Source organism: Chiloscyllium punctatum, chromosome 20, assembly GCF_047496795.1.
Source record: "Chiloscyllium punctatum isolate Juve2018m chromosome 20, sChiPun1.3, whole genome shotgun sequence".
NCBI classification, from domain to species: Eukaryota; Metazoa; Chordata; class Chondrichthyes; order Orectolobiformes; family Hemiscylliidae; genus Chiloscyllium; species Chiloscyllium punctatum.
Window position 1 is genome coordinate 12268380 of NC_092758.1, and position 14639 is coordinate 12283018.

Genomic DNA, 14639 nt, shown 5'->3' on the forward strand with positions numbered 1-14639 from the left:
CTGCTTCATCCACATGACTTCAGTTACCAGGACTCTAAACCCGAGAACAGTTACCCAAATAATCTGCTTCTCCAACTCTCTCTCTCTTTGTCTATCTCTGTCCTACTTTATGTCCTGCTTCTTAAATCTCTGGTTACCTACCTTAAAGGTTTCCTCACGTGATTTGTGTGGCATTGTCCCAGATGGCCACTACTGAACCCTTGTGCCACCTCCACAAGTACATTTTGTAGCTAAAGTTGTTTGAGACAGGTCACTGCCTTCAGTCATCCTTTGTCTGTGCTTTTTCTTAGAGTCTACTTAGTGATTAACGGCAGAATGTACGCCACTGTAGAGTATCTACAGAAGAGGCAATGTTCTCAGATTACAAGAACTTTTATTGTATGATAGCAATAAACAACTCCATTTTGTCAGGCACATTGACCCAAAGGTGGTACAGATCCATCTGCTCCCTCTAAAAATCGGAGTGGAACTCCTTATCTCCGCCCACAGACTGTGTGTGACTTCAGTTAAATGGGTGAAGCCAATGAATCGGGGATGTTTACCCCTTGAGAGCCATTACAGCATTCAGCAATTTGGTGTCAATTTCTATGTAATAACTGCCTCTGTGGTGCAACTTGTAATGTTAAAGGGACTATATATTTGCAAGCGATTGTTATTTAATCCCAGTGATCTGGGTCAGTACTTTGGTCTGAATATTAGCTCTGTGCTAAGCAAGCTTTTAGCTCATTTGTTTTTCTTGCAGATTGTCTCTGTGCCTAAGGCAGGAGCTCATCATATGTGATATATTTCTGCACCGAAAACAAGTGATCAAAAAGTCAACAGTCAATAAGTGGAATGGGTTCCTTTTGTTCAGCTAATTTATATTGTTATCTCCTTTATTGTCCCTGTGTTGTAAATCCACATGTTACGAGCATCAGAATATACTGGGTTTGTTTGAAAGGAGCAATGTAAATAAACCATTCCTGTGCTGTGCCTGTCCTGGGAGTGTTTAATGTGGACAGTGTCGAGGAAGATTTATTCCGTGTCTAACCCCATGCTGTCCCTGTCCTGGAAGTATTTGATGGGACATTATAAAGAGAACTTTATATCTAATCCTGTGCTGTAGCTCTCCTGGGAGTGTTTGATGTGGACATTGTGGAGGAGAATTATGGGATTCTGAGGAAGGGTCACTGGACTCAAAACGTTAACTCTGATTTCTCTCCACAGATGCTGCCAGGCCTGCTGGGTTTTTCCAGCAATTGCTGTTTTTTCCAGTGTAGAGGAAGATTTATTCTGTATCCAGCCCCATGCTGGGGGTCTTTAATGGAATATTAGAGAGGGAGGTTGACTTGGTTTATAACCCATGCTGTACCTATGTTGGGAGCATTTGATTGGGACAGTGTAGAGAAAGCTTTAATCTGTATCTGAACTATGCTGTACAATGTCTTGCTTTGAATATTTATTAGACCTACTTGTCAGGAAAGTAAGATTTGCATTTATAGAGTGGGATTCACAGATAATGGATTTATTTTAATGAGGGTAGTCACTGTTAGGTTGAATCAAATTTACTAGCTGATATGAGCACAAGTTCTGATAAATGTTCAGATAATTTTATTTGTACGTTCTGTTAATTTAGGGACAAAATGTGACCCAATGAATCTGGGAACCTAGGAATGTTTGAGGGGGCAGTGTAGACAGAGCTTTACTCTGATTTAACCCCAGGCTATATCTGTCCTGGGAGTTGTAGTGCGGAGGTGCCAGTGTTGGACTGAGGTGGACAAAGTTAAAAATCACACAATGCCAGATTATAGTCCAAAAAGTTTATTTGAAACCACAACCTTTCGGAGCCCCCACTCCTTCCTCAGCCAGCTAGTGCAAGAGAATACATTGGACACAGAATTTATCAGTAAAAGATCAAAGGGTCAGACAACTTATGCAAGCGTATTGAACAAACCTAGATGGCTGTTAAGTCTTTCATCAGTTAGAATGGAGATGCAGGTTTCAATTGATTAATATGTAAATCCCAGAATTTCTTTCAAGTCACTGTCCCAAGATAAAACGTTTGGTTTTATCAGAATAAAGGTGAAACGTCAGGCCAGATGCATTTTAGGTGTGAGGCTATGTTTCAAGTCTGTATCTCAACCTGGAGTCAGACTGGTTTTATTTCCAAAGCAGGAATTTATAAAATGCCACATGGATTGACTGTGTGCTTTTTGAACAAAATAGAATGTATCTTCAAATACAAATCTGCAAATTCAAATTCACCCAATAGACGTGTGTGTGTCTGTGTGTGTGTGTGTGTCCTAAGAGTGTTTGATAGGGATCATGTAGAAGAAGCTTTACAGTTTTTCTGAACTATGTTGTACGTATCCTGGGAGTGTTTGGTGGGAACATTGTAGATGGAGATTTACTCTATATTAAACCCTTCTGTATATGCCTTGGTCTTGTTTTCGGGGGCAATGTAGAAGGATCTTTACTTTGTATCTCACCAACTCTGATTTAATTGAAGCCTTAAATCATCCATCATCTTAAAGAGAATAGAATTCACTAGAAGTGAAGTGTCAGGTTAAACAAAAGGATAGAATAAATCATGCCCAGTAATCAGGCAGTATTCTGTCATATTTGGCAGAACACTGAATAGTCAAACCTCCATATCCAACCATTCCATGGAGAAATGATTGAAGGAACAAACAATATTTCATGTGCATTGGGGCATGTGCACTTGAATCTTTTTTAGTGCACCCCTCGGGCAATGTCTTGCTTTGAATATTTATTAGATCTACTTGTCAGGAAAGTAAGATTTGCATTTATAGAGTGGGATTCACAGATAATGGATTTATTTTAATGAGGGTAGTCACTGTTAGGTTGAATCAAATTTATTAGCTGATATGAGCACAAGCTCTGATAAATGTTCAGATAATTTTATTTGTATGTTCTGTTAACTTAAGGACAAAATGTGACCCAATGAACTTGGGAGATTCCCCACCTCCCTTCATCAAAGTTGTGAATTAGAATCCCTACAGTGTGGAAACAGGCCCTTCAGCCCAAGAAGTCCACACCAACCCTCTGAAGAGTAACCCACCCAGACCTATTCCCCTCCATTTTACCCCTGACTAATGTACCTAACCTACACAACCCAGAATACTATGGGCAATTTAGCATGGCCAATTAACCCTAACCTGCATATTTTTGGATTGTGGGAGGAAACCCACACAGACACAGGGAGAAGTTGCAAACTCCACACAGACAGTAGCCCAAGGCTGGAATTGAACCCAGGTCTCTAGCACTGTGAGGTAGCAGTGCTAACCATTGAGCCAACATGCTGGCCATATGGCTATGTTTCTTTTATTTTCACTTGAAAGGATAGCCAGTCAGGCCTTCAGTACAATGTTTTATCTGAAAAACAGTAGCTCTGACGGTGCAGCACACCCTCAACACAAAGGGTCATAGAATCTCGGAACAGAAGTAGGCCATTCAGCTAAGTCCACTCTTCCATTCAATGGCTGCTCTGATAATCCTTAACACCACTTTCCTGTCCTATGCCCATAACCTTGATTCCCTCACTGATTAAAAAAAAGGTATCTAGGTCACCCACTGCAGTGAAGAATTCTGTCAATTCACTACCCTCTGAGAGAAAAAATTCCTCTTCATTTCTGTCTTCAAAGGCCAATCCCCAAAACACTCTAGCCTTTCTCCATTTAAGTAACATTCAACTCTTCTATTCTCCCTGCCAAAGTGCATAATCTTATTTCAACTGTAGAAATTTGCAGCACAGACGATTTTGGGGATCCTCGTACGTGAATCAAAGAAGCGAGCATCCAATTTCAGAAGGTAATTGGGTCTGTTGGCTTCTGTTTCGAAGGGAATAGAGTATAGCAATATAGAGGACGCGTTAAAATCCTTCAAAACTTTAGTCACAAGCACTATGAGCAGTTTTGGGTCCTTTATCTAAGGAAAGATATACTGGCATTAGAGGCAGTCCAGCTGAGGTTCACTCAGGTGATTCCAGGTATAAAGCGATTTATGAGGAGAGGTTTATTAGGTTTTCCTTGTACTCTCTGGAATTCAACCTAATTGAAATCTTCCAGACTTTTAGGGACTTGACAGCTTAATATAGAGACAATATTTCCCCTTGAGGGAGAATCTAGGATCACAGAAATCCATTCAATACTGACACCTTACCCCTCAGCTCAACAGTGCAGCACTCCCTCAGTACTGACCCTTTGACAGTGCAGCGCACCCTCAGTAGAGACCCTCTGACAGTGTGGTGCTCACTCCACAATGGCCCTCTGATAGTGTGGTGCTCCCTCTAATCATTTGACTTATAATCTCAGTGCTTAAGGCTTGTGAACTTGCACTCTTACTCTCTCCTCTATATAAAGTATATACTTAATAAAGATTGTTCACAGGCATGGATATGGATTATCTTTGATTCATAACCCCGAACTAACCTTATGACATCAGTCGGATGAAATGGTGTGCTCTTGATTGTAACATCTCTGGAACTGTAACACACTTGCATGCTTGCCACATGGTTCATGAATTCCCTTTCTTCTGTCTCCACAGAATCACTGGTGGTGAGCTGTTTGAAGACATTGTGGCTCGTGAATATTACAGTGAGGCTGATGCCAGGTAAGTGCACAGTTTGGACACTGCCACGTGGGCACTCTCATTCAATTAGTTCTCATTGCCCTGTGCTTTCTCTAACACAACTCAAACTTGGATCTGCTTCTCACCTGGAGCATTTGGCATTTCCAGGTCGGTGGAGCTTGTCTCTGGGAGTGAGATTGGGGCAGTGGGAGGCAGGGAGCACAAATCCAAGTTCTCTCTCGGGTATTACACTACACTGAATGAAGTCTTTCTTTTTATCCACTTGTTGGGCATGGGCATCACTGGCTGGGCCAGCATTTATTGTCCATCCCCAGTTGCGCTTGAGAAGATTATGATGAAATGCTGCAGTCCACCTGCTTTGGGTTGACTCACAACACTGTTCAGGAGAGAATTGCTTAACAAGGTACAATTGGACCCAGAAACTAAGGAGACCAAATGGTTATGAAGCAATAACCACATCCAGAGGGTAAGAGCAGGAGTCGATTTGTTTGATTTCAAAATGTGCAGAATTACAGAATCTTAAGGCACATGTCTTCACTATCCCCTTACTGGACTAAATGACAGGGAGGTACAGTTTAAAATCATGGAATGAAACAACCCAGAAGGAGGACACTTGGCCCATTGCACCTGTGCTAGCTCTTTATAAATGTGATCTAATTGGTTCTACTCCCCTCTTCTTGCCTTGTTCCTTAATCCTAGAACTTCTCCCCTTTGAACATAGAATATAAATAGAACATAAATCAGTAAAGCTCAGAATCAGGCCCTTCAGCCCACCATGTCTGTGCCAACATGATGCCATTCTAAATTAATCCCATCTTCTTGCATGTAACCCATATCCTGCTATTCTCTGTCTGAATGCCTCTTAAACATTGCTATTTTATCTACCTCTACCATCTCCCATGACAATACATTACAGGCATCACTGTGTGAAAACAAATTGCCTCACACATCTCCTTTAAACTTTGCTCTTCTCACCTTAAACTGTTGCCCCTGGGTATTTGATGTTTCTGCTCCCAGAAAAAGACTCTGACTATACACTCTATCCAAGCCTCTCATAACGTTATAGACCTCAATTAGGTTGCCCCCTTAGTGTCCAATGTTCTTGCAAAAACAATCCAAGGTTGTCCAACCTCTCCTTATAGCTTTGGAGATGCCGGTGTTGGACTGGGGTGTACAAAGTTAAAAGTCACACAACGCCCGGTTATAATCCAACAGATTTAATTGGAAGCACTAGCTTTCGGAGCAATGCTCCGTCATCAGGTGATTGTGGAGTATCAGATCATAAAACACAGAATTTATAGCAAATGTTTACAGTGTGATGTAACTAAAATTATATATATTGAATTATACATTATATATTGAACAAACAATTCAGGTCTTTTTCAATATATAATTTCAGTTACATCACACTAAACTTTTACTATAAATTCTGTCTTATGATCTTATACTCCACAACCACCTGATGAAGGAGCAGCACTCTGAAAGCTAGTGCTTCTAAGTAAACCTGTTGGACTATAACCTGGTGTTGTGTGACTTTTAACTTCTTATAGCTGGTACACTCCAATCCAGGCAACATCCCGCTAAACCTCTTCTGCACCTCTCGAAAGACTCCACATCCTTTCTGTAGTGTGGCAATAAGAACAATTCATAGTACTCCAGATGTGGTCTAATTAAAGTTTCATACAGCAGCAACATGACTTCCTAACTTATTTCTCAATGCCCCAATTGATGAAGGCAAACATGCCACACGCCTTCTTTACCATTCCATCCACTTGCCTTTCCACTTACAGGGAGCTATGGTCTTGCACCCAAGATCCCTCTGTATATCACTATCCCAAACAGTCCAGCCACTTACAATATAATTTCCTCTTGTATTTGACTTCCCAAAATGCATCACCTCACACTTGTCTGGATTGAACTCCAGGTGGCATCTCTCCTTCCAATTTTCCAACTGTTTCCATGCTGTACATCTCTATAACTCTATGACTCTATGATATTCCATGCAATTTATTCTTCTGGACCACAGGGACTTTGTCAAATGCTTAACAAAGTCCATGTTGACAACATTGACTGCCCTACCCTTATCAATACCTACGTCACATCCTCAAAGAGTTCATTCAATTTGTGAGACAAGATCTGTTTCTCACAAAGCCATGCTAACTATCCATAATAATTCTTCAAATGCAAGTAAATCCTATACCTAAGAATCTTCTCCAATAATTTCCATACCACTGATGTAAAGCACACTGGCCTATAACTTCCTGGATGATCTATATTGCCCTTTTTGCAGAAAGGAACAATGTTGGCTATTTTCCAGTCTTTTGGCATGTTGCCTGTGGCTAAAAAGGATATAAAGATCTCCGTCAAGATACCAATCTCCTCTCTTGCCTCCTTCAATATCCTGGCATAGATCCCATTTGGCCTTGGGGTCCTATCTACCTTTATGGTTTTCAAGATAGTCAACACTTCCTCCTCCTTAATATCAACATGCCTTAGAATATCAACAAACCCCTTTCTGGACATACCCCATCATCTGATGTGAAGTCCTCATTAAGGACCTCACCCACTTGTCCTCTAGCTCCAGATATAAATTCTCTCCTTTGTCCTTGAGAGGACCGACTCTTTCCCTAACTACCCTCTTGCTCTGAATACACGTATAAAATGATACAGAATTCTCCTTAATCTGATTTATATTTCATGGCCCCTTCTAGCCCTCCTAATTTCTTTTCTGTTTCTTTATATTCCTCAAGGACCTTGCCTGATTGCGGTTTCCAAATTAACTAAACCTATATCTCTCATTATCCAAGGTTCCCGAATCTTGCCATCCTTACCTTTCATTCTCACAAGAACATGCTGATCCTATTCTCTGGTCAACTAGCTTTCTACAAGACTCCCACATGTCAAATGTAGATTTACCTTCAAATAGCTGCCCCCAATCCAGTAACACTGTTGTAATTATCCTTTCCCCAATGAGCTCTTTCACCCAAGGACCAATATTTCCTTATCCATAAGTATCTTAAAACTCACAGAATTATGATCACTGTTCCCAAAATGCTCCACCACTGAGATAGTAATCATCTGGCCAAGCTGACTCCCCAATACAAGGTCTAATACAGCCTCTCCCCCAGCTGGACTATCTATGTATTGTTTCAAGATTCCCTCCTGGATGCACCAAACAAATTCTGCCCTATCTAAGCCCCTGGCACTAAGCTATCCCAGGACGTTAAATCATCCACTATAATAACTGTTTTTACATCTTTCTGTGATGTGTTTCCATATCTGTTCCTCTATCTTCCACCGACTATTGGAAGATGTACAGTTTTACCCCATCATAGTGGTTGCACCTTTTTTATTCCTGAGTTGTACCAATGTGGCCTCACTGGATGAGCCCTCCAAGATGTCCTCTCTCAACACAGTTATGGCATTGTCCTTTATCCACATCTTTTATATCCTTCTCTATCTCACCCCATGGATTCCTTAACCAAGACAATTCTAAACCCTGGAATGTTGAGCTGTCAGTCCTGCCTTTCTCTCTGTAGTGACTACTACATCACAGTGCCATGTATGAGTCCAGGCTCTAAAATCATCTGGATTAGTGATGCTGGAAAAGCACAGCAGTTCAGGCAGCATCCGAGGAGCAGTAAAATCGACGTTTCGGGCAAAAGCCCTTCATCAGGAACACAGGCAGAGTGCCTAAAGGGTGGAGAGATAAAGGAGAGGAGGGTGGGGGTGGGGAGAAAGTAGCATAGAGTACAATAGGTGAGTAGGGGAGGGGATGAAGGTGATAGGTCAGGGAGGAAGGTGGAGTGGAAAGGTGGAAAAGAAGATAGGCAGGTAGGACAAGTCATGGAGATAGTGCTGAGCTGGAAGTTTGGAACTGGGGTGAGGGGGTGGGAAGGGGAAATGAGGAAACTGTTGATGTCCACATTGATGCCCTGGGGTTGAAGTGTTCCGAGGTGGAAGATCAGGCATTCTTCCTCCAGGCATCGGGTGGTGAGGGAGCGGTGGTAAAGGAGGCCCAGGACCTCCATGTCCTCAGCAAAGTGGGAGGGGGAGTTGAAATGTTGGGCCACAGGGCGGTGTGATTGATTGGTGCGGGTGTCCCGGAGATGTTCCCTAAAGCGCTCTGCTAGGAGGCATACAGTCTTCCCAATGTAGAGGAGACCGCATCGGGAGCAACGGATACAATAAATGATATTGGTGGATGTGCAGGTAAAACTTTGATGGATGTGGAAGGCTCCTTTAGGGCCTTGGATGGAGGTGAGAGAGGAGATGTGGGCACAGGTTTTGCAATTCCTGCGGTGGCAGGGGAAGGTGCCAGGATGGGAGGGTGGGTTGTAGCAGGGCGTGGACCTGACCTTCGCATAAATCTTGAGCAATTTATCAACTTCACCAACACATTCCACCCTGACCTTAAATTTACCTGGACCATCTCTGACACCTCCCTCTCCTTCCATTAATGACGAACAACATGACACCGACATCTTTTACAAACCCACCGACTCCTGGATTACACCTCTTCCCACCCTACCTCCTGCAAAAATGCCATCCCGTATTCCCAATTCCTCTGCCTCCTCCGTATCTGCTCCCAGGAGGACCAATTCCACCACAGAACACACCAGATGGTCTCCTTCTTTAGAGATCGCAATTTCCCTTCCCACGTGGTTAAAGATGCCCTCCAACGCATCTCATCCACATCCCGCACCTCCGCCCTCAGACCCCACCCCTCCAACTGTAACAAGGACAGAACACCCCTGGTGCTCACCTTCCACCCTACCAACCTTCGCATAAACCCACGGACCCCACCACCAGGGATATATTTCTGATCCCCACCGCTTTCCACCTTCTGCAAAGACCGTTCCCTCTGTGACTACCTGGTCAGGCCAGGCCCCCCTACAACCCACCCTCCCATCCTGGCACCTTCCCCTGCCACTGCAGGAATTGCAAAACCTGCACTCACACCTCCTCCCTCACCTCCATCCAAGGCCCTAAAGGAGTCTTCCACATCCATCAAAGTTTTACCTGCACATCCACCAATATCATTTATTGTATCCATTGCTCCCGATGCGGTCTCCTCTACATTGGGGAGACTGGACGCCTCCTAGCAGAGCATTTTAGGGAACATCTCCAGGACACCCGCACCAATCAACCACACCACCCTGTGGCCCAACATTTCAACTCCCCCTCCCACTCTGCCGAGGACATGGAGTTCCTGGGCCTCCTTCACCACTGCTCCCTCACCACCCGATGCCTGGAAGAAGAACGCCTCATCTTCCACCTCGGAACACTTCAACCCCAGGGCATCAATGTGGACTTCAACAGTTTCCTCATTTTCCCTTCCCCCACTTCACCCCATTTCCGAACTTCCAGCTCAGCACTGTCCCCATGACTTGTCCTACCTGCCTATCTTCTATTCCACCTATCCACTCCAGCCTCCCCCTGCCCCTGACCTATCACCTTCATCCCCTCCCCCACTCATCTATTGTACTCTATGCTACTTTCTCCTCACCCCCACCCTCCTCTCATTTATCTCTCCACCCTTCAGGCTCTCTGCCTGTATTCCTGATGAAGGGCTTTTGCCCGAAACATCGATTTTACTGCTTCTCGGATGCTGCCTGAACTGCTGTGCTTTTCCAACACCCCGAATCCAGAATCTGGTTTCCAGCATCTGCAGTCATTGTTTTTACCCTCTAAGATCATCTGCCTTACCCGTTATACTGCTTGCATTAAAGTAAATACACTTCAGACACCTAGTCCTGCCATGTTCATTAACTTGGCCCTGCTTGTTCTTCCTATTAGACTGACTTGATTTAGCCCATCTCTTCTCCTCAATCACTCCATGTGGTGACCTGCTATTCTGGTTCCCACACACCATGCCATACTAGTTTAAACCCTCCAGAGGCACTAACAAGCCTCCCTGCTGGAATATTGGTGTCCCTCCAATTTCAATGGAACCCATCCTTGTTGTACATGTACCCTCTGCTCTGGAAGAGATCCTGATGATCCAGATACCTGAAGCCCTCCCTCCTGCGTCAGCTCTTCAGCCACACATTCAACTGGATTATCTTCCTGTTTAAGACCTCACTTGCATGTGACACTGGGATTAATGCTAAGATTACAACTCTAGAGGTCCTGCTTTTCAATTTCTATCTAATTTCCTGGATGCACTTCACAGGACATGTGTATGTCATTAGTACCAATACAGATCATAATTTCTAGCTGCACACCCTCCTCCTACAGACGATTCTGTGCCCGCTCAGAGACATCCTTGACCCTGGCACCAGGCCACACACCATCTTGGAGTCTTCCTTGCAACCACAGTAACACCTGTCTGTGCCCCTGACTATAGTGCCCCTGTCATTACCGGCCTACACTTTGGCCCACCCTGCTGTACAGCAAAGCCAGTCGTGGTGCCTGGCTGCAGCCTTCCCCTCAGAGGTCACCACCCACCAACAGTATCCAAATGGTATAGATGTTTGAGAGGGAAATGGCCACAAGAGATTCCAGCACTGCCTGCCCACACTCACTCATGTACCTGGAGCTAGAATCTCTGCATTTGTAATAAATAGGCATTCTTGTTGAGTACAGAAATGCTGTCCATGCTTTCTCTCAACCTGGATCTAAAAGAAGGTAAATTGAGGAATTTTATAATATGTCCAATTTCTGTAATGGCAACAGGAATAATGGGGCTTGATTTTGAGCACACCATCCCAGTGAGGTGTGACACAGACATGAGGAACTTCATGTTCCTATGTTTATGTGGAGAGATGGATTCCTCCTTACATGAAAAAAGATTAAAAAGAAATTTAGTAGAGAGATTCAAAATCATTAATAGTTTTGTGAGACTGAATAAGAAATAATAATTGCTAGTAGTAGAAGGATTATTAACACAGATCTAAAATAATTTAGCAAGGGAACGAATGGAGAGAAAAGGGGAATTGTTTTAATACAATGAATTATGATTGGGCTCAGTGATGGGTTTCAAAAACGAATTGGATAAATGTTTGAAGGGAAAAACAATTAGGGCTTTAGGATAAAAGCAGGGGAAAAGGATTATAGTACATCTCTGCCAAAGAGCTAGCACAGGAATAATGGGCCAAAGGTCTCCATTTGCAGTATCAAACCCTGTGGTAGCGCAGATTGAATCTCAGCCTGTCTAGATTATAGTCCAACTGGTTTATTTGGAAGCACTAGTTTTTGGAACACCGTTCCTTCATCAGGTGGTTGTGGAGGTTAACATCATGGACTATAACCTAGTGTTGTGAAATTTTTAACTCTGTCCACCCCAATCCAACACTGGCACCTCCAAGTCGTGTCTAGATGATGTTTGTCATGGTTTGTGCAACGTCCAGTGATGATCACTTTTACTCTTATCCTTTTCTTGGGTTTTATTCTTTCCAGTCACTGCATCCAACAGATCCTGGAGGCTGTTCTACACTGTCACCAGATGGGAATTGTACATCGAGATCTCAAGGTGAGGCACCCTGACAATTTACCCATGGAGCAGGAATGCTCCTGGTTTTCCAGGTAGATCGAGCAGATTGATACTGCCAAGGCCTTGGAGAGGGAATAGCAGAGATGTAAACAGACAAAGAAACTAGGAGCAAAAGGAAGGATCATGTCTGATTCTGTGTCTCACTGCCAAAATCCATCCCTCACTTCATACCTATTGACATATGATACAGAACTGGTTCAAAGGTAGAAGACGGTGGTGGTGGACGGTTGTTTTTCAGACTGGAGGCTGTGACCAGTGGAGTGCCACAACGATCGGTGCTGGGTCCACTACTTTTCATCCTTTATATAAATGATTTGGATGTGAGAATAAGATTTATAGTTAGTAAGTTTGCAGATGACACCAAAAGTAGTGGACAGCGAAGAGGGTTACCTCAGATTACAATGGGATCTTGATCAGATGGGCCAATGGGCTGAGAAGTGGCAGATGGAGTTTAATTCAGATAAATGTGAGGTTCTGCATTTTGGGAAAGCAAATCTTAGCAGGACTTACACACTTAATGGTAAGGTCCTAGGGAGTGTTGCTGAACAAAGTGACCTTGGAGTACAGGTTCATAGGTTCTTGAAAGTGGAGTCTCAGGTAATTAGGATAGTGAAGGCAGCGTTTGGTATGCTTTCCTTTATTCATTAGAGTATTGAGTACAGGAGTTGCGAAGTCATGTTGTGGCTGTACAGGACATTGGTTAGGCCACTGTTGGAATATTACGTGCAATTCTGGTCTCCTTCCTATCGGAAAGATGTTGTGAAACTTGAAAGGGTTCAGAAAAGATTGACAAGGATGTTGCCAGGTTTGGAGGATTTGAGCTATAGGGAGAGGTCGAATAGGCTAGGGCTGTTTTCCCTGGAGCGTCAGAGGCTGAGGGGTGATCTTATAGAGGCTTATAAACTCATGAGGGTCATGGATCGGATAAATAGACAAAGTCTTTTCCCTGGGGTCGGGGAGTTCAGAACTAGAGGGCATAAGTTTAGGGTGAGAGGGGAAAGATATAAAAGAGACCTAAGGGGCAACTTTTTCATGCAGAGGGTGGTACGTGTATGGAATGAGCTGCCAGAGGAAGTGGTGGGGGCTGGTACAATTGCAACATTTAAAAGGCATTTGGATGGGTATATGAATAGGAAGGGTTTGGAGGGATATGGGCCAGGTCCTTGCATGTGGGGTTGGGATATTTGGTCAGCATGGACAGGTTGGACCGAAGGATCTGTTTCCGTGCTGTACATCTCTATGACTGTACATATCTATATCTCTGGCTTCCAGAAATCTATTTCTTTCTTCAAATATATATACAGCATAGAATTTGGCCCTTCAGCTCACCAGGTCTAACACCAAACCACTCTAATCCCATTTACCTGAACTCAGCCCATAACCCTCTATACCCTGCAATTTTAAGAATTCCTCCAGATGTTGGGGGAGTATCTTCCTCCATTGCCCACTCAGGCAGTGCGTTCCATATTTCTATCACCATCTGGTCTTTCCTCAGATCTCCTCTAAACCATTACCTCCTCACCTTCAAGTAGTATCTTCTGGTTTTAAACTCATATGTGATAGATATAGGACAGACGTCAGAGGTAGGTTCTTTACTCCGAGAGTAGTAGGGCCATGGAACGCCCTGCCTGTGACAGTAGTGGACTCACCAACTTTAAGGGTTTTGAAATGGACATTGGATAAACATTTGGATGAAAATGGAATAGTGTTGGTTAGGTGGGCGTCAGATTGGTTCCACAGGTCAGCGCAACATCGAGGGCCGAAGGGCCTGTACTGTGCTGTAACGTTCTATGCTCTCTGCCATGGGGAAGAGATTCTTACTACTTATTCTGCCTACACTTCTCATAATTCTGTATACCCTAATCAGATCTCCTCTGCTCCAGGGAAAACAAATCCAGACTCTCTTCATCACTGAGACTTTCTGTCTCAAGCAACATCTTGGTGTTCCAAAAAAAGCCCAAAACAGAAGTTGCTGGAAAAGCGCAGCAGGTCTGGCAGCATCTGTGGAAAGAAATCAGAGTTAACGTTTCGGGTCCAGTGACCCTTCCTCAGAACTGATGGCAGCTCAGGAAATGTTAGGTTATATGCAGAAGATAGGGTGGGGGAAGGGGTAATGAGTAAATGAGAGGTGGAGATAGAGTCCAAAGAGAGAGAAGAGCAGTTGGACAGACAAAGCAGTGGATAATGATTAGCCTAAGAGAATGAATAGCTACTAATGTAGAGTGTCAGAGACTAACAATGGGTTGTGTGTAACGGCAGACCATGTGATAACAAGGCCTGTTGTGTGAGGATTGGAGTAAAGACAGATAGAGTTCAAGCCCCAAAATTGTTGAAATCGATATTGAGTCTAGAGGGCTGCAGGGTTCCTAAGTGGAAAATGAGATGTTGTTTTTCCAGCCTGCGCTGAGCTTCGTTGGAGCACTGCAGCAAGCCTGAGACAGAGATGTTGGCCAGGGAGCAGGGTGGGGTGTTAAAGTGGCAGGAAACTGGAAGCTCACGGCCTTTTTTGTGGGCAGAATGTAGGTGTCCTGTGAAGCAGTCACCCAGTCTACGC

At 43.8% G+C, this 14639-nt stretch overlaps 1 protein-coding gene across 1 annotated transcript in view; it reads left to right on the plus strand.

The window, feature by feature from the left end:
* The window catches only part of LOC140491888 (calcium/calmodulin-dependent protein kinase type II subunit alpha), a 247906-nt gene that overhangs the window by 158497 nt on the left and 74770 nt on the right, over nt 1–14639 (plus strand). The window contains exons 5-6 of the mRNA XM_072590323.1: nt 4546–4611; nt 11992–12064. Of these exons, the coding sequence (XP_072446424.1) occupies nt 4546–4611; nt 11992–12064 (139 nt within the window). The remainder of the gene's footprint in view (nt 1–4545; nt 4612–11991; nt 12065–14639) is intronic.